The sequence below is a fragment of the Schistocerca nitens genome, chromosome 3 (assembly GCF_023898315.1).
Source record: "Schistocerca nitens isolate TAMUIC-IGC-003100 chromosome 3, iqSchNite1.1, whole genome shotgun sequence".
In the NCBI taxonomy this organism is placed as follows: Eukaryota; Metazoa; Arthropoda; class Insecta; order Orthoptera; family Acrididae; genus Schistocerca; species Schistocerca nitens.
Window position 1 is genome coordinate 287,458,657 of NC_064616.1, and position 20,354 is coordinate 287,479,010.

Below are 20,354 nucleotides of genomic sequence, written 5' to 3' on the forward strand. Positions count from 1 at the left end.
ACAAATGTATTTATGGCCTTCAGAGCACCACCAAGACCTGGCAGTATTTTCTCAACAATGTCCTATGCAGCATCTTGGGTTGTTTTGTGTACCTGGATGATATCTTATATCCACTGGTGCAATCTCATGGCACACTGCCAGCACACCTAGGAGGTATTTTCCTACCTCAAGGAGGTGGAAGTTATCATCAACCTGGAGAAGTGTGTCTTCAGTGTTTTGGAGATTGACTTCCTCGGAAACAGGATGTCATCTGCACACTCCTGCCCACTGGACAAGAAGGACTGGGCTGTTGCCAAATTCCCATGCCCAATAACTTTCATAGAACTCTGCAGATTCCTCAGGATGGAAAATTTTTTTCTGATACTACCTGAAGAACACTACAAGTGTGCAAGCGGCAATCACTGCCGCATCCCAGGGAGATAACACTAAAAGTAGCAGGCCCATTACATCTACAGTGCAAATGACAGAGTTTCAAACAAATGAAATGTGACCTCTCACATGCTGCCCTCCTGGTCCTGGCAGCCAAACAATGACTTCAACCTCAATCCACACACAGTTCCTGGTACAGACTTACATGTCTGGTGTGACTTTTGCACAAGTTCCAACCACTCAGGCAACTCCTCAAGGTGTATCTCTCCTACCTTACCCCCAACTTCCACAAGACAACATTCAAACACCTCCACAGCCTGTTCCACCCTAGTGACTGCACATCTGTGGTCCTCACGGAGGAGCATTTTGTCTGGCATGGTATCCATTATGGGACTGCAGAAACTGGGCCTGCACCTGTCTCCCATGCCAGAGTTCCATGGTAGGCTGTCATGTGCATGCCCCTATCAATTCCTTCCCCCTAAATGATCCAGTTTCTCTCATTTCCGTATTGATACTTTAGGTCCTCTTCCATCATCAGACAACCATTGGTACATCCTCACCATCATCAAAAAGTTCACTCTGTGGCCAGAGGCTGTGCTGCTGGCTGACGTCAAGGCAGATACTATGGCCAAGGCTTTCATGGACACCTGGGTCTCAGGTTTTGGGTCTGGTTGCCTTACATGAGTAATGGGGATTACTGTACCAACTTGATTGGGATTTTTTGTTCATAAAATTTTTTTGTTGGAACTTACCTTTGTAAATGCATTCTGCAATTAACTGTGCCTGTTAATGCTCCCATAAAAGAGCCATTTAATATTCAGCTGTCTTTTGTAACATTGTTCTCATGCTTTGCCCATCTGTTTTACCCTCCATGCCTAGCAAACCCACAGTATTCACCTGCCATGATCAGTGAGGAACACAATTCCCAAAATTCTGTAACTTATTCTTTTTGTTTCATCATATTGTATTACATAGGGTGCAGTAATTGGCTACAATGATGTGTATTATGTTTCTCAATGTATACCAGTTATGACAATGGTTTAGTAAACCCCACTGCATGTTTCAGTTAATCTCTTACAGGGGGTTAAGTCAACCACTTGCTACTGTGTTACATTTTGGTCCCTTCTTTTGCTAATATTTAGATTAGGCTCTTAATATTTTCCAGACATTCATTATATACTGTATCAACTAAGACAATAATGTGCTGAACATTTACTTATTGTGAAAAATATAAATACAAAGAGAAATGTAAAAACTGGCCAAGTTAACCTAACCTTACCCTACATATGACTGCTTATACGAAAGAGATTTCAGGGAGTTTGGAGGGGGGGGAAGAAAAAAAAAAAAAAAAAAATTCTTCATGTGTGTTACATCACCTCACATCTGTTACAAATTACTTTAACTTAAGATAGCTCAATTCTTTTGTTGTGATTTGTATCTGTGACCATTTGATTTAATGTTACTTAAGCTACTGCATTGATCTGAGATGTACAGAACAGAATTTTCATTGTGTGTGTGTGTGTGTGTGTGTGTGTGTGTTTTTCAATGATGTACACATTGGATCAATTATGTAAGCAACTCAGTTTCAATCTTGGAACCAGTGGAGGAGGAGATCTCTTAATCAAAACTGTTTCCATACTACACAACTCATTATACATGCAATAGTAATCAGAGCAACAAGCCCTCTCAAGAAACATGTAAGTTGTGTTAGTAATAATACAGTAACTGGTACTACATATAAATAATTTCTTAAATTTAACAGTTAGCCACGTCCCAATTTGTATTTTATGTATGAAGTGCAACAGTACTGTTTGGCAATCCTTTCCATACACCACACAGATTTCTGCAGCGTAAAAAATGTAGTTGGAGTAGAATCACTGTGGATTACTTCCAGTTTGAGAATACCTGTCTCTCAGTAGTTTACCTGGAAGAACAGTTTAATACTTTACCCATTTGACAGCCAGAGCTCCAAGTATCCAATGGTTTGTTGTTTTTAGGCACATTTTTTGAATCACTGAAGATAATCTTAGTGAAGTACCTTTTATATTCATTTAAGAATGGTTCTAGGTAAGTGGATGTCATGTTCCCAGTGAATGTTTTAGAAACAACTTCCACTTCTGCAACAATAATTTCACATCACTATGGAAGATATTACTGTCAGGCAGCAGCTTACAGACTACACTTTCAAAGATCTAAACAAGTTGAAAAAATAATATTTCATTTCTACGCACAATGTAAAATGGATCTTAAGCCACTGAATAAACAGCAAATAACACATTTTCAAAAGAAAGTAATCTTAAGTTCTGCTCTCCCACCTATATAAAATTACCAGTTTATAGAATGTCACAAAAAAAGCTTTCAGCCACCAAGACCTACGTTGAAAATACAGACAGACACACACACACACACACACACACACACACACACACACACACACACACACACACACACATTTATTCTTTTTGTTTCATCATATTGTATTACATAGGGTGCAGTAATTGGCTACCATGATGTGTATTATGTTTCTCAATGTATACCAGTTATACTACGTCATTTTCCTTCAATCAGGAAATCTGCTATTTTGCAACACAAGTGCCCACAAAAACAGTGCAATGACATCTCGAGCACCACCAAGCGTGTGGTGTGTGTGTGTGTGTGTGTGTGTGTGTGTGTGTGTGTGTGTGTGTGTGTGTGTGTGTGTGTGTGAGATCTATTTTTGACAAAGGCCTTGCTGGCCGAAATCTTTATTTGTGACAGTCTTCTTGTTATGCCTATTTGTGACTCAGCATCTCCGCTACATGATGAGTAGCAACTTTTCTTTTCATATACTGTTACATTCTATCCTGGATTTTCCATTGTTTGATTGACAGTTTACAGAGATACACCCCTGGCCATTGAAATATCAACACCAGTAATGATAGTAAATGTCAAAATTTTACACTGTTCACATGCAATATAACGGGAAGACTATATAATTACATTTGTAGACAGGTTTTGGGTATACAAGGTGCAAAATTTAGTATACTGAGCTGCCACCTCTAAGAACAGTGTCATCTCAAACACAGCTGGGCATCAAGTCAAACTGAGCTCACATGACACAGTCGCGGCTGTTATATGAAGCAGCCTCAGCTCTATGCCAGATTTCATCAATCATAGTGATCGGTGAGTGATGTTATGCCAATCCCTTGGCAACCTGTGACCAGATGTTTTCATTGGGTGAGGCATCTGGAGAACATGTTGGCCAAAGCTACAGTTGTACACCCTCTGTACCAAAGTAGCACAGGACAGCAGAAGCAACATGTAGTCTTGTATTATCTTGTTGAAATATAATGTAACATAGTCCAAGAAGATGGAGCACAGTTACTGGCCTCTATGCACTAGAAATATAATGGCTACTGTCTAAATTACTGGCTACGTGAATCGAAGGTGTCATGTTGTGTACCCAGTGATACCCACATAATCATACCAGGTGCTGGGCCCTTATGACAATCAGGAATACAATCTTTACAGTTTGTTCTCCTCAGAGCCTCCACACATGGATATATTCATCATGATACTGTGTGTAGAACTGGACTTCTCTGGAATGATGATGTGGTGCCTTTCCAGTGTCCAGTGTCATCATTGGGTCCACCACTGTTGGCACACCCCTCTCTGTTGCACTGTCAAGGGAAGCTGCAACAACAGTTGCTGTACTGACAGTTCCTCGTGCTCCACATGTTAGCAACCTGTTTGTGTGGATACTTGTTTTGTAGCAAGCCCAGTTCCTGATTCAGTGTCAACATGGATGTATGATCCTATATGGTGGACTGAACAATAAGTCTGTCCCATCAGGCACTAGTCATGCTGGTTTGCTGAGATTCTCCGTGGCATTGAATATGGTTCTCCTGAATGCAACAATGCCACATTGACAAGGCTGTTGTGTGATTCTGACCAACATGAGCAGTAGTATCAGGGAATGACAAACCACAGTAATGATAGGTCAAGATTCCACCACTATCACCATTATAACGCTTGGTGGTCCTCGAGATGTCATTGCACTGTTTTTGTGGGCACTTGTGTTGCAAAATAGCAGATTTCATGATTGAAGGAAAATGACGTAGTTTCATGATCCTGTGTGACATTGAATACGGCCCTCTTGAACTCATCAATTCCAGATCAGCATGACAGTATTGAAAGACCACAATGCTGTCACTAATACTGTCTATATCTTACATGAGGCATAAGTTGACCTTACAAAAAGTGGTGTGGTTTCAGAAGTTCCTTCATTCTCGGTCGGTTTTTCTTTGAGGAGACAACACCTCGTGATGCTGTTAGGAGTACAGTGACATCTGCACATTATAAGGACCACCTCCTGCAACACATGATTCCAGCTTTACAGAACTGTAACTGTGTCCACACCACTATTTTCATGCAATGAGGGGTGACACCATTCCACCTATGCAAAATAGGAATAATTGGCCAAAGGAGTTTTCAGCTGCGATAAGATCGCAATCTTAATTGCTGTTATGGGCTACAGGTCTAGCATTTGCCTGCATATGGCCAGGAAAGTACAACAGCACAGGCTCTACAGAGAGCACAGAGAAGTGTACTTACTTGTAACATCTGGACCTAGTTGTAAGAAAGAGAGGTGCATAATATTGGCTCAAAAAGGGTGAATATAATAAGGTAAGAGAGATACTTGAGAATGTGGAGCAATCGGCATCTGGGACCACACGGTCTGGAAGTGGGCCATTAGACAAGATGCTACAGACCAAGAGAGGACAATCTTTGTTAATAAAAGAGTCTATAACAAAATATGGAATGAGGAACTGTGGCATAAGCTGAACTTGCTGACAGCTAAAATATTGGATTATGAACTGCAAGCTTACATAGTTGAGAGACAACCAAGAAGAAGCACACATCATAACAATGAGACACACAACCACAGAACATTCACCTACACTGGGGAAGATTTTCTGAGACCCTGACACTCATCTCTCAATCTCTGCACCAAGTTGGCACAGCAAGGCAGCCCCTGTGAGTCCTGAATTGTGCCTCAATATGCTGGGGGCTAATTATCAAGACAAATGAGGAATCTAGCTTGCTTCTGATTCCAAGTACAGTAGTGTAGTATAGTATAGTATAGTATAGTATAGTATAGTAGTGTAGTAAGAGTTATAAATTACCAAATTTGCAATCCAGCAATGCAGCTTAGTACAATAGACTAATAGCATGTGCATTCTGGACTCCGGAAGAACACATACAGGGTGTACGTGAAGTCCGGGAACACTTTCAATTATTTGTTGCACAAGAACTAAACATTGTACAGATGTCATACATAATGCGTTTTGAAGAGAAAGTCTGAAACTGTTTTTTTTTTTTTTTTTTTTTTTTACAAATATTCGATATGTGAACCATGAATGACTCAGCAGATGTCAATATGGTAATCACATTCTTGCCATACCCCTCCCAGTGTGGCATCGTTAACTGTGGCACTCCCTTCCTGTGTTCTCTGCCAGAGCTCTGCTACATCACGTGGTAGAGGCGGTACATACACCAGATCTTTAATGTGTCCCCACAGAAAAAGTCACATGGAGTGAGATCTGGTGATCAGGGAGGCCATTTCATGAAACAGCTGTCGCCTTCTGTAGCGTGGCCGATCCATTGATGCAGCGGCTCTGTGTTCAGGTACCTACAAACTTCACGACAAAAATTGGGTGGAACCTCATCCTGCTGAAAGATGAACAGAGAGTCCGATTGCATTTGAGGCTGCTGCAAAATGTCCAAGTAGTAATATCCAGTGACAGCACTCTCAGTGAGGAAGAATGGCCTGTACAGTTTTTGATGTGACAAGGCACAAAAACATTTACCTTTGGTGAATCACGCTCAAATTCAATGCATTTGTGTGGATGCCATCCCCATCCTCATTCAATTGTTGCAACAGCAAACAAAACTCAAAATGCTTCATTGAGCTTCTGCACTAGCTCCAATTTGAATGTTGTCATAGATATCTTGTGTTGCAGGACTTTCCACATGGTCACTGGAGCCATTTTGAGTTCACAGGATGCACAGCACACTGATTTCTTTGCACTGCTTATGAATGTCTCTTGTACGCACTCCAGATTCACTTCACTCACATTCTCTTAGCCGGGCACAAGCAACCCATCATAACGAATTTGTTGTGCCAGCGGTAAATGGCCTTACTTGTTGGTGGCTTCTTACCATACTTGGTTCTCAACATCCATTGAACAACTGTAGTGCACTTGTTCTTGTCAAATTCTAACACACAGCAAGCTCACTCTGCACCTGAACTTGCCATGGTTGCAACCAGTGCCGACTATTGTCAAATTACCAAACTTCGCTGTGGTGGTATATATGAAAAAAAACTTTCAGCGTTTCTCTTCAAAATGACATATGTATGATATCTGTACAATGTTTGGGTCTTGTGCAATAAATAATTGAAATTGTTCCTGGACTTTATGTATACCCTGTATCTATGCGCCAGGAGGCCAAAGAGTAGTATGTAATTTTTCTTTTATGTTGTTACGATTTTTTTTTTTTCAATTTCCTCGCATTAGTTACACTAACACATTTTAAATTATTTTAAAATATCATGTGCTGTATTCCTGCCAATTTATGTGCAACATTTAGTTTAGTCTGTTGTTGTATCCAGATAAAGACTACAAGAAAATTGCAAATAAATAAATAAAATGTGGCTTTCTCCATTTGTTATAAAGAGAGAGTCTCTAAAATAGAAATACAGGGGACTGGCAATATATAAAGTTCTTAGGAAATGGGTTTGGCAGTAGATTGTATTGGTACTCTCTTTGTTATTTTTATTATTCTTTTTTGCATGAGGAAATTTTTTCTGTTAATAACCCCCCATAAACGGATGCATATGCTATTGTTGAATTCAGAAACTCATGATAAATCGGTTTTAGTGTGTTTATATCACATGACTGCCTGAGAATTCTGAAAGCAAGCTTGTTTAACATTTTTGCCCTGTGGTGGTCCCACTGGAGTGAACTGTCAACCCAGACTCCCAAAAACTTTGTTTTTGTTACTAGTTCAATTTCTTTGCTATTGAACTGCATGGGTTCCATACAGGCAGGATGTTTTTGGGATGGGTAGAAGAGCATATGAGCTGTCTTGTTTGTGTGTAATAAGCCGGCACGGTAGCTCAGTGTGTTTGGTAAGAGAGCCGGTTGGCATCTGTAATAAAAAAAACTGAGTGGAAGGATCAACCATCGTACTTTAGTAGGATGTCTTGCGACGTCCGCAATGACCAAACACAATGATCAATAACGAACAAACAAGAAACAGTAATTTATTGCGGTGGAGTCATGAGAGGAGTCTTTCAGCTGTGTCATTAAAGTTGAACTTCCATTACAGAGCTAAGACTGACTGGAAGAGCAAGTTTGGGTCATCTGTAAACAACACAAGAGACATATTAGGGAGACTCACGGGAAGGTCACTGAAAAAAGGCAGAAAGAGGAGAGGGTCCACTACCAAGCCTTGTGGGACTCCACAGCTTATCAGGGCTTTGTCAGAATAAATTTGTATATATTCAGGGCTTGTGATTTCTACCACTTGCTTTTCACCAGTGAGATAGGATTAAAACCAATTATTTGCTGTGCCTCTGATGATTTATGTTTCTAGCTTCTGAAGAAACAGTAAATGATTAATGAGACCAAACCTGTTCTAAGGTCAACAAGAAATCCAGTTGAAAATTCCTTTTGATTGAAGGCTTTAAGAATTAGGTCAGTGAAACTGAAGAGTGCATCATTCACAGTCCTGTCAGTAACTCACAACACATCACCCCTCAAGCCAGTCAACTTTTGCCAAAGTGGCTTTCTGCTGGCTGTGTAAGGGTGGCACAAAACTCAACCCAAACATAATCATCCAATACAGGCATGATTATTTTATTTATATTTACATACATACTCCATGAGCCATTTTACAATGCATGGCTGAGGGTACTTTTTGCCATTGCTAGTCATTCGTTTTCCTGATCAACTTGAAAATGGAGCATGAGAAGAATGATTGCCTTTATGCCTCTGTATGATCCTTAAAATCCCTTACTTTGTCCTTTCTGTCCTTCTGCAGCCTGTACACTGGCCAATATATTCAGTCCACACGCTGTTGCAAATGCTACTTCTCTAAACTTTCTCAGCAGTGTTTTGGAAAATCTCCTTCCTTCCAAGGATTCACATATAAACTTACAGAGTACTTAGATAACAGTTTTATACTGCCTGGACTCACTGATGATAAATCTAGTAACACATTTCTGAATTACTTTGGTGTTTTCTTTAAGGTGGCTTGGTGGGGATCCAGGAAACTCTAGCAGTATTAAAGAATGGGCTGCACAAGCATTCTGTATGTGACCTCCTATATAGGTGCGCTACATTTTCTCAGAATGCTCCCAGTATAGCACAGATGGTCATTCATGTTCCCTACAACTGACCTTATGTGTTTATCCTCAGTACATGTTATTTTGTAATGTTATGCCTAGATGTTTAACTGGTGTGACTGAGTGGGTAAGCAAACAGAAATTTGCCATTTATTGCACCAAAAGAAATTATGTCCAATTCATCCTGGACCCCCTAGAGTCTCTGACAACACTTTTCCACACGTAACAGCACTGTGTGAATAGTCTCAGATTGTAGAAAATTTATCTATGTAAAGATTTTGGTATGTGAACAACATGTTGGACTTGTACTTTGAGATGCCTTTACATGGAAGAATGAGAAAACAGAGGGAGGCATTTTGCAGGTAATCACTACATTCAATCACATCAATATGAAGTCTTGTCTGTGGGGTGGATTACCCAGCTTGGATGTGTGTTGAGACAGAAAATGGACACTTTTTCTGCCATCATGAGATTGGCACACCTATGTGTAGGACACATTGAGGACTTTCATGTAAATATTCCCATAATAATGTACCTGCTACTTGATATATTGTCTTAGTGACTTGCAACTAAATAAAATGAAAATCCTTGTGTATATCACTCTCAAAACTTGCTAGAGTCTTATGAACAGGCACATCTCCCCATTATTTGTTCCACAAGCTTATAATTAACAACTTTCAGCATAAGAAGGAGCTTTAATCTACAATTTTGTTAAATTCCTTCCTCCTTTCCCTGGTAGTTCATTTTGTATGTGGTGACTAAAGATACTATATATGTTCATACCAGAAATACAGAACTGACTTTTAGATATGTGCAGGCAACAAACAAAACACTCATTTCACTTAACTATTTTATGAATGAACTTCATAACAAGTTATTCCCAGTATCAATAATTTATTAAAAATGTGCCATGTGTACACACAATAAATAGTTCCACACTCAGAGTTAAATTCCATATTCACATAGTTAACTTCAATCATCTTAATTTATTAAGAGAAAATGGCAAAGCAGTACTTAGCATTTTGCATTTATTTCTGTTTGTAACATGTATTATGAGAATGAGATAACTATATGCACAAAATTCAATTATTTGTCAGTGTGTGTTAGTATCTGCATCTTTAAAATACAATACTGATAACTAATCATATAAGAACACACATTATTAGTTTCTATGATGTATGTCTCAGAACTAGTTTATCCTTTTGCAGAGAAGTCTACAAAGAAATAAAAATAGTTTACTTACCACTGGACACTGCAGAGCGAGATTCATTCACCTGTATGCTTCCAAGTGATATTACATCTGATAACTCCCTACAAAGAAGATGAGTTTCTCCACCTATTGCTGCACCATCATCATCGAGGAGCTCATCATGGACTTCTCCCACGTCCTCTTTGCAGTCTGGTGGCAACTTGTGTCCCTATGTAGAGAGAATTAATTCACTCTTAAAAATTAGCTTCACACATTATCAGCAACAAGATAATTTAGGTTGTGCCATATGATTAGCTGGGAATGTTTTAAGGGAGTAGATCCCCACACTTTTACATGGGTACCAGTGTAAATATAAATACAAGGAAACTTCAGAAATGCTAAACAACCGTAACTGAGAATTAATAAAAGCCATACAAAACATTGTTTTATGAATCTTAAACACATCTTCATCAAACTACACTGCCTGACAAAAAAGTGAAGCTGCCACATGACAGTCAGATATCAGTATAACAATGTACACAGACACACCATTGGCGAATATGTACGATTTAGAGTGCCAATACCCCTTCACAGATAGACTGTCCATCAGAGTGCATTAATGTTGTTTGTGTATAGTTTTGTTACCAGGCCTCATAGGTTATGTAAGAGGTGTGACAGTTTCCAATGCTGAGTAATTACTAAGAGCACAGAGATTCCATGTACTAAAATGAAACAGCATTATTAGCACTTGACAGAGTTTGAAAAGTGGCTTCATTGTAGGTCTCCTTTGGTTGGCTGGCCAGACTGTGTAATATCCAGATTTGTGGGGCTTTCAGATGTGACAGTGGTCCGATGTTTGACTACATGAGAATGTGAGGACTGACAAATCCATCATCAAACTTCTGGTCAACCACATCTCGCCACCACAAAGCAGGATCACACTACTGTACAAAAAGCTCATCAGAAGCCCTACAAATCTGTGCCTGCTATCCAATTACAAGTATTGGACCCCCTGCAACATTCTGTGTCATCTCACACCATTGGTCAAAGACTAGCAGCAGCCGGACAAGAGAATTACTGCTCCGTGCATAGGCTTCTGTTAACACACAAAAAGCTGCATTTAGAATGGTGCCATGACCATGAAGAATGGACAACTGATGAATGGCATCACTATGCCAGATGACCATCATTGGTGAGGAAGTCACTTGTAAAAAGGTCCTATTCTTCCAATGTTTTGGAGTGGCACAGCAGCTTCATTCATTGCACCACAGTGTAGGGAGTCATCATGCATCACTTCAGGTCATGTCTGGTAATGATAGACGGAACTTTTCCAGCGCAATGGTACGCCATGGATATTCTGCATCCTCATGTGTTACCTCTCACAGGACAGCATGGTGGAGCCATTTTTCAACATAACGTTGCTCGGCCACACATGGCAGGTGCCTCTATGAACAATCTGCATGATGTTGACGTACTGCTGCAGCCAGCAAGATCCCCACATCTGTCACCAGTAGAACATGTATGGGACCACCTTGGATGTCAGCTCCACCCTAGTGCCAGTATCCAGGGTATCAAGGACTAGTTAGAACAGTTATGGGGCCGGCTTGCCTCAGGAGAGATTAAAATGGATTTATGGCAACTTTCCCAAATCAATCAGTGCTTGTATCCATGGCAAGAAGGGGTCAACATCATACTGACAAGTGGGTGCATAATACCAAATTCTTTATAAATTTGACTAGATTTTGTAATCACTGAAATTACGTTACATACCCTCTCAACCTTTGAAGTTCCATTTAATTTTATTTCCTTCTTCTCTTCTGACTGCTTGACTTTTTTGTCAGGCAGTGTATTTTGATATACCATTAAAAAATGGCAAGCAATGTTTTCTATGTTATTGATTCACACTGTAACTGTTTGATGATGCTAACTTTTAAATAAAGTTAGAGAAGAAATACAAAACAAGTAAATAAAGTAAGTAACTACTGTAAAAAATTTACAATTCTAAGACCAGAAGGTCATGACAAAGTTGTGGGCACCTCATAATTAACATAATACTCTCTGTTTCCTAACATGACACAAGGTTAAGAATAGAGACAAATGTAGAAAACAAAATTAAGAAAGAGTTTCAATTTAATGAGGCACCAAATTCTGCATCACACATTTTTGGTTGATTGGTTGATTTGGGGAGGGACCAAACAACCACATCATCAGTCTCATCAGATTAGGAAAGGATGGAGAAGGAAGTTGGCTGTGCCCTTTCAAAGCAACCATCATGGCATTTGCCTGAAGTAATTTAGGGAAATCATGGAAAATCTAAATCAGGGTGGCTGGACATGAGTTACACATTTTTATGTTCCTAAAAAATTACAATAAACCTCATCTCTCTTCATTTAATACCTTTAATTGAAGGGGAATTGAATTAGTTAAATGGGAGTCATGCTATCACAGTGATTGTATTAGGTGATTTCATATCCTCTTCTTAACCTTTTGTAATCTGACATGGTACTGGGTACATCAATTTGTTTTATGGGCAAGCTTTGGAAGTGAGAAGTGCTGTGAATAGGAGACAGGAGACTTTTAGTGAGGCCCAGCAAAACCAGCCACAGAGAACTGTGAGCACACTGACCTTCATGGAAACATAAAGAGTAAAAGTGGAGGTATAACATCCTTGCCATGTCAGGGGGCTGAAAGGGACATTGATGAACAGTGAGCAGGTGGAGAGGCCATTGTCTGGTTTTTAGAATGGTTTGTAGGGTGACTGCGATAAATGCCTTTGTTCTAAAAGACAGAACTCTCTCAGCAGGTGGTATGTGCAAGGAACTCATTAAAAGAACTATGTGAGCCGATAAGCATCTCGTGGCTTTCTTTAAAAAAAATAAATAAAAATAAAAAAAAATGACAAAACATCTGTGACCTACTTAATGCTCAGAAGTTGCAGGAAAGTCAGAGAGTAGCCCTGGGGACAGTTTTTTTAACAGTTTCACAGGACAGGCTAGCTGTTAGCTGAATGATCACTGACTGCTCCGTTACAAGTGACTTCAGGAGGAGATAACACTTAATTGAAAGTTTTTTAGAAAAGAGGGGAAGAAACTCAATTCATTGGCTTGTTGGCATTTTGCCGTTACTTTGCACAATATTTTGTCAAAGAAACAACTACCGGTATGCCATTGGTGGCCTGTAGTAGCTCTTGAAAGGATTGGTGGAAACATTTTGTTGGTGCACAGAAATGAGCAAGCTGGTTTTTGGAGACTTACAAAACATCTTTTAGAAAATATCAGATGCAGACAAGTCACAGACAGGAGATGGTAGCAAGATCTGTGGCTGTGCTCAAGTGGCAGAGTCATCTGAGGTCCGCTGTTCAAGTCCTCAGCTGCCAAATCATAATGCTGAACTTCAGACCAGCAAACGGTAGTGTCCCTACTCTACTCAGATTACATTAAAGATTAAGATAAGCATCACTTATATCTCTGGCACATTAGAAGAAGAGAGTATTGTAGTCAAAATTCAATATAGGTTTCACTGTCTCATATTTGTCAGTGCTTCTTTGGGATTCTTCAGTTCTTGTTGCATACAGTCACCGTGATCACCATAATCAAGTTGCAAATCAGTTCATAGAATCAGATGCAAGATTATTAATCATCTCCCCCTCATTTAGTAACTTTGCCAACTCTGAGCTTTAGTTTGCAATTCTCATCAGAAAGTTCAAATTGAGACAATTTTCTTTTCTTTCTTTTTTTTTTTTTTTTAATGCTTCAAAAGGCCAACTGTCTTTTGTAATAAACTGTGAGAGTATACTTAAATCTAGGGTTTATTATCACATTCAGTCCCTTTCAATGATAAATATTATGTCAATTCCTCCATCTTCAGATTCACTGTTACGGCCTAAATAAATGATAACATTAGTAAATCTGTTGCATGCATTAAATTCTGCACAGATTCTCAAGGGTTTGGCTGATTCATGATTAATTCAGAGTCAGTTAAATATCACGTAACAGGGGGTTTGCAAAGTGAAACATTAAGAATTTTAAAAGTATGGCCAGTAACATTATGCTGTTTTTACAGAAATGTACAAAGATAAGAGGTTTCGTTCATCCTTTTATAATGAAATTAATTATGAAAATAGATATACTTAATGATGGTAGGTGGCACTGTAGCGGTTTTGGGAGAAGAGGAGGCAAGAAAATTGTGATTTAACATTGTGTCAGTACTGAGGCCATTAAAAATGGAGCACAAGCGCTGATTTAGCAAGGACAGAGATGGAAATTGATTATGCCCTTTTCAATAGAAATCTCCCAGTATTTGTATTACATAACTTAAGGGAACTCTACTAGACTAGAGAAGAATTTGAAGTCCACTTCTCCAGATTATGTGTTATGTACATTAACTACTGGAGAACCTCACTTGGTAGTGATGTTGGAAACATTCCTTGTCTCTATTCAAATAGATTTGTTGGATTTCCTTTCACATTATTCATGATTGTGAACACTGATAAGCTGGACTTTGTTTGAGGGATCTAAGAATTCTGCTACAGTAAATAATAAGTTTAAAATTTTTGCTGTTAACTTTTCACTGAATCAAAGTTTGTGCAAAAATGAGGCTTGTTATCGTCATAAGGTAAAGCTCTCTTAATGAAGCTGCATTGTCAGAAAACTGACTCTGCAGAGAGCAGTTTCATGTTGCTATTATTCAGGAAGAATATTGTAACTGGAAAAGAACTGGCAGGTTGCATGTCACTGAAAGCTGTGATGAAGTCTGAGGACACAGTCTGATGGAAGCACATGTGTGATAGTTAAAACATCTACTGAAGTTTTTTATGAAGTTGGATATGAGGCCAACACACAAGTGGCAGCTTCTGTACATATCATCTAGAAAGAAGATCTTCACAAACACTAAACATACAGGAACTGAAACCATCAAGATATCTGAAATTCATAAAAAAAATTTCCATAAATTTTTATTGGCTGTTAAACATTATTAGACATAAATTTTTCATTTAAATGAATACATGTCACATATAGGTAAAAAAAGAATTCACACACAGCTGTAGAAACCTTTCCCATCAGTCTATAGTGATTTTTTAGCACATGGTCATTGCATCTTTCACTACTAATTAATTTTTTTAGGAAGCTTGCAGCAATATGCTTCTAACTGTCAGAGACCATTATATAGCACTTTTAAAACACAACAGAATGCCCTCTTTACAAGAGAAAAAACTGTTCTCTAGTGTAACATTCAGCCAGCACAATGAGTATATTTGTCCAGCTACTGCTGGGGCTGCTCCAATTATAGCCATCTCTCCCTCCTTCCCATGTTCTCAAAATTTCTTGGGCAGGAACTTACAACAGAATGCTGAATCACCTTCCTGACAGTAAAATTTTACAAAATTGCCACTTAACTTCTGTAATGATTTTGCTAATATTTCTTGTCTTTAATGCATTTACTGTTTGTAAACCATCTCAAACAGTAATATTTGAACCATAATTTGTCAACCATCAGAAATAACAGAACAACATGTAAATTTGCTGGTGTTTTCATGTCTATGGCACGCTGCACTAGATAAACACCTGAAAATGGCTTTTTAACTCAAAAGTAGTAGTGTAAGAAAGATAAACTCTTAATAAAAATTGCAGTCCAAGTGGAAAAATGTCAACTTCATTCAAGGGAGACACCAATGAAAAACATCATCATCATGAACTCAGATCTGTTAGAACAAACAAGAAAAATTACCCTTTTGGCATTTTCAGTATCTTACAAAGACCTTTGTGTGGATCACAAAATTCTACAAGGGCAAGTGCGATGGTATGTCATTCCCCTTGCATGGACGGAGTCTTATTTTAGCAATGGACAACAGAGAACACAGTAACCAATGACCCAACAGGAATAAAAACAAACTTGGTATGGGGAAACATTGAATATTGTGTCCCACAATGTCCAGTGCTTGGTCCGTGTCTGTTCTTGGCCTACATAAATGATTTACCTAGAACACTGGAGGATTCTTCAAAACTTCTGAAGTTTTCTGATGACACTAGTTCACTGATAAAGGGCTGAAACATGTCCATACCAGATACAACCAGAGGACTGATGGAATAGGCTTGCAACTCATTCACATCAAACAGATTAATTCTTGATCTTACAAAATCCCATATTGTTCAGTTCAAAACAAGGAAACAAGATACCAGAAGTTGAGACCAGTGAGAACACACTGAATGGGGCTGCATGTGCATGTGTAAAGCTCCAGGGCAATGAGATGGATATTAAACTGAGGCAGGACTAGATCATAGATCAGTTACCCAAAATTCTCAGTTCTGCATGCATTACCCTTAGAAATGCCTCATTATGCTGCCATGAACGGTGGACTACCAGCATACTTTGCATACTTTCACTCAATATTGTCCTATGGCATAATGTTCTGGGGAAATGCAGCTAAGATAAAAAAGTATTCTTCTATAGGACTGTTCAGTAAAAATATTATAAAAGTTAATAACTGAACATACTGCACAAGCAGCTTTAGGGACCTATCAATGTTTACACTAGTATACCAATACATTTACTTCCTAATGACATATCTGATTAATTACAAGAGTAAATTTAAGATGAAATGTGCAACTGACCATGTTAACACTAGAAGTAAAAATAATTTTCATGTAGACTAAACATCCCTTTCAATGGTTCCAAATGGAGTTTTATATTTTGATGAATGATGTGTAACAGGTTGCAGGTATTAGCTACCTCTCCTACAATTCATCAATACATTTGGACTCAGGAATGTTAATTTCACATAACTATAGGGTGCAGTTCTCACTGAGCTGATACGATATGACAAAACTACACTCCATCTGAACAAGTGTCTGAAGCCCAAACGGTTCCAACCAACTGCAATATCATCCTTAACCAATAGGCATCAGTGGATGCAGATACGGAGAATCATGTGGTATGCGGTCCACTCTCCGAAGTCATTTTCAGCTTTTGTGACAGGATCCTGTACTTCTCAGTCAAGTAGTTCCTCATTTGGTCTCACCGGGGCCGAGTGTAGCCTGCTTGCCCATAGACTAGGCAGACTCAGAAGGTCACCTGTCCAAGTGCTACCCAAACATGACAGTGCTTAACTTCAGTGACCTAGTGGGAACCAGTATTACCACTGCAACAAGGCTGTTGGCAGTATGCAATATGACACATTGCAATAAATGTCACATTGTGTGACACTTATCAGTGTGACACTTACGTTCCCACAGGGATGATACAATATGTGATGCAGCTGTTGATAAAAAAAAAGCAACATGAGAGAATAAATCACTTTTTTGTTTGAGTTTCAGTTGCAATCACAAGCTCTTCTGAAGTGGACGTTATTGTCACTTATTATTTACAGTTCAAAAAACAAAAAAAGAAAAGGAGTTTCTGGGTGCACCCATACATTGACATAAATATGAAACGTTGCTCAGCTGTGGTTTCTCATGAGGTCTCTCAGCATGAACACAAATTCCATGAATTCTATAGAATGAGTCCAGACAGTTTCCACTTTTTGGAATAACAGGTATCAGCTACTTTGACAATGCAGGTCACAAATTTTTGACTAACTATTTCTCCTGCTGAGAAGCTACTCATTCCAATTAGGCAAGTTGGTGAAAGAGTGTGAATGACATTAAAATGCCACTATGAGAAGTTTATTTTTTGTAAGAGCATCTGGTATGGTACTTTACAGAATGTGGTATATGTATAAATAATGGTTACAAATTAATAAAGCTAATATTTCTACAACTATTTGGTTTTGCAAAGTAGTATACAATTCAGCTTGACAAGTATTCAGAAGAAACACTGGATCTGAAGTGGGATCCACGACAATTGATGGTGTAGCAGTGGATGACAAACTCTGCATAGGGGTATGTGACACAACAAACAGCTGGCTCGATTGCCACAAGATGGTTTAAAATTGACAGAACGGCTGTAGGACTGGTGTGAAGAAGTGTTGGGGTGGGTGGCTATCAGCTGGATTGTGGACAGGTGAGCTGAACTGGACGGAGCAGTAAGCAGAAATATAGCGGTGGCCAGCAAGCAATGAGAAGTAGTGGTCGTGTTGGTTTTTCCTGAATGGAAAGAGGTGCTTCTGATTTCTGGCAGTACAGTTGCAGAATGAGCTAAGATGGAGGAGTCCTGTGACTTGAAATATTGTCATTACATTTAATATTACAGAAAATACATTAGTGTCATACAGGCATGGTAGGGTAAAAAAACTAATGACAGCTTTGGAAACATAGCAATGGGATGAGCTCATTGCAAATTAAACCATATTTGGAACTTACATGATTAAAAAAGCAATTAAAATTTACTACTAGTATTATTTTTTAAGACTGTAACAAATAAGCCCATTATGTAATTTACATTCTCAATACACCAAATGAACGTGGCTGATGCCAGCAATCAGATGAAGATATCACTTTTCTAAGTAAATAATATATGCAAAATATTATAAAAAATTAGTTACTTTTACATAAATAATGCCATGACTGTGAAATGCTCCACAGATACACAAATGATATTATCAGCATGAGTATCACTTCAATAGTCCAACAATTTATGACATATTTATTTATATTTGTGAGCTATAAAATATGTAAAGTTAGTGTATTGACTGGTTCCAGGTATGTCAAATTATATGTTTGAGACTAGTTAGAAATTCTTGTCACAATGCCTTATATTTTATGAAGAGGTTGCAAACTAACTGCAAAGATTCACCAAATCTTTTATCGTATATATTTATGTGAAATTATTGTATAAATTCTTAATGATGGTCAGGGTGAAAGTATCTTCACTGAGTCGATTAGTGGTCAAGTGACCAAGCCTTTAAATAAGCATGCACAGCACAGGGTCTTTCATCTATGGTGGTTCATTGTGTGTTTTTTGTCTGCAGTTGGTCGGAAGTGCGATAACATTCTGTGTGGTGTGTGTGCTACTTGCTTCACTCCGTGAGTGTGGAGACAGGGAATTATTTCAAGGTTGCAAGTGAAAGTCTGTAAATATTTGTGGACTCTCATTTCAGTCAGGACAGATTAGATTAGATTAGATTAATACTTGTTCCATAGATCATGAATACGACACTTCGTAATGATGTGGAACGTGTCGGTTAATAAAAGATGTCTGTACAAGATATTACATTACACAAAATATTGCATGACACTAATGTTTTTTTTTTTTTTTTTTTTTTTTTTTTTTTTTTGCCCCCTTAATTTATATCTAAAAATTCAGCCAATGAGTAGAAGGAGTTGTCATCTAGAAATTCTTTTAACTTATTTTTAAATGTTAGTTGGCTATCTGTCAGGCTTTTGATGCTGTTTGGTAGGTGACCAAAGACTTTTGTGGCAGCATAATTTACCCCTTTCTGTGCCAAAGTCAGATTTAACCCTGCATAGTGAAGATCATCCTTTCTCCTGGTGTTATAGCTATGCACACTGCTATTACTTTTGAACTGGGCTGGATTATTAACAACAAATTTCATAAGTGAATATATATACTGTGAGGTTACTGTGAGGATCCCTAGATCCTTAAATAGATGTCTGCAGGATGACCGTGGGTGGCCTCCAGCAATTATTCTGATTACACGTTTTTGAGCAATGAATACTTTTCTACTCAACGATGAATTACCCCAGAATATGATGCCACACGAAAGCAGTGAATGAAAGTAGGCATGGTAAGCTAATTTACTGAGATTCTTATCACCAAAATTTGCAATAACCCTAATAGCATACGTAGCTGAACTCGGACATTTCAGCAGACCATCAATGTGTTGCTTCCAGTTTAACCTCTCATCAATGGACACACCTAAAAATTTTGAAAATTCTACCTTAGCTACAGACTTCTGTTCAAAGTCTATATTTATTACTGGAGTTGTGCCATGTACTGTACGGAACTGTATATACTGTGTTTTATCAAAATTTAAAGAGAGTCCGTTTGCTGAGAACCACTGAATAATTTTGTGAAAAACATCATTTACAATTACATCACTTAGTTCTTGGTTTTTGGATGTTATTACTATACTTGTATCATCAGCAAAAAGAACTAACTTTACATCTTCATCAATGTGGAATGGTAAGTCATTAATGTATATCAAGAACAGTAAAGGACGTAAGACCGAACCCTGTGGGACCCCGTACTTGATTCATTTCTTGAGTCATTTCAGTGAATGAGTAGCTTTCATACGTGCATTCTTTAATTATTATTGGCAGGTGTGCTTCAATTATTTGTATTTGAGATCGACTTGGCTGAAAAGGGACACAATAGTATTGTGCACTGTTGAGTTCGGTTCTACTGAGGGTAACAGTGAGAGTTCACACTAATGAACATTAAGAAGTTGTTACAGTTATTCGTGAGTTAATGTGTAAAACTATTTAATTATCTAGAGCATGGGGTTGTCTG

At 38.4% G+C, this 20,354-nt stretch overlaps 1 protein-coding gene across 1 annotated transcript in view; it reads right to left on the reverse strand.

The window, feature by feature from the left end:
- LOC126249183 (inactive phospholipase C-like protein 2) overlaps nt 1–20,354 on the reverse strand; it is a 703,636-nt gene that overhangs the window by 146,061 nt on the left and 537,221 nt on the right. Inside the window, exons 11-12 of the mRNA XM_049950838.1 lie at nt 10,002–10,176; nt 2,319–2,486 (exon numbers count right to left, since the gene is read on the reverse strand). Coding sequence (XP_049806795.1) covers nt 2,319–2,486; nt 10,002–10,176 — 343 coding nt within the window. The remainder of the gene's footprint in view (nt 1–2,318; nt 2,487–10,001; nt 10,177–20,354) is intronic.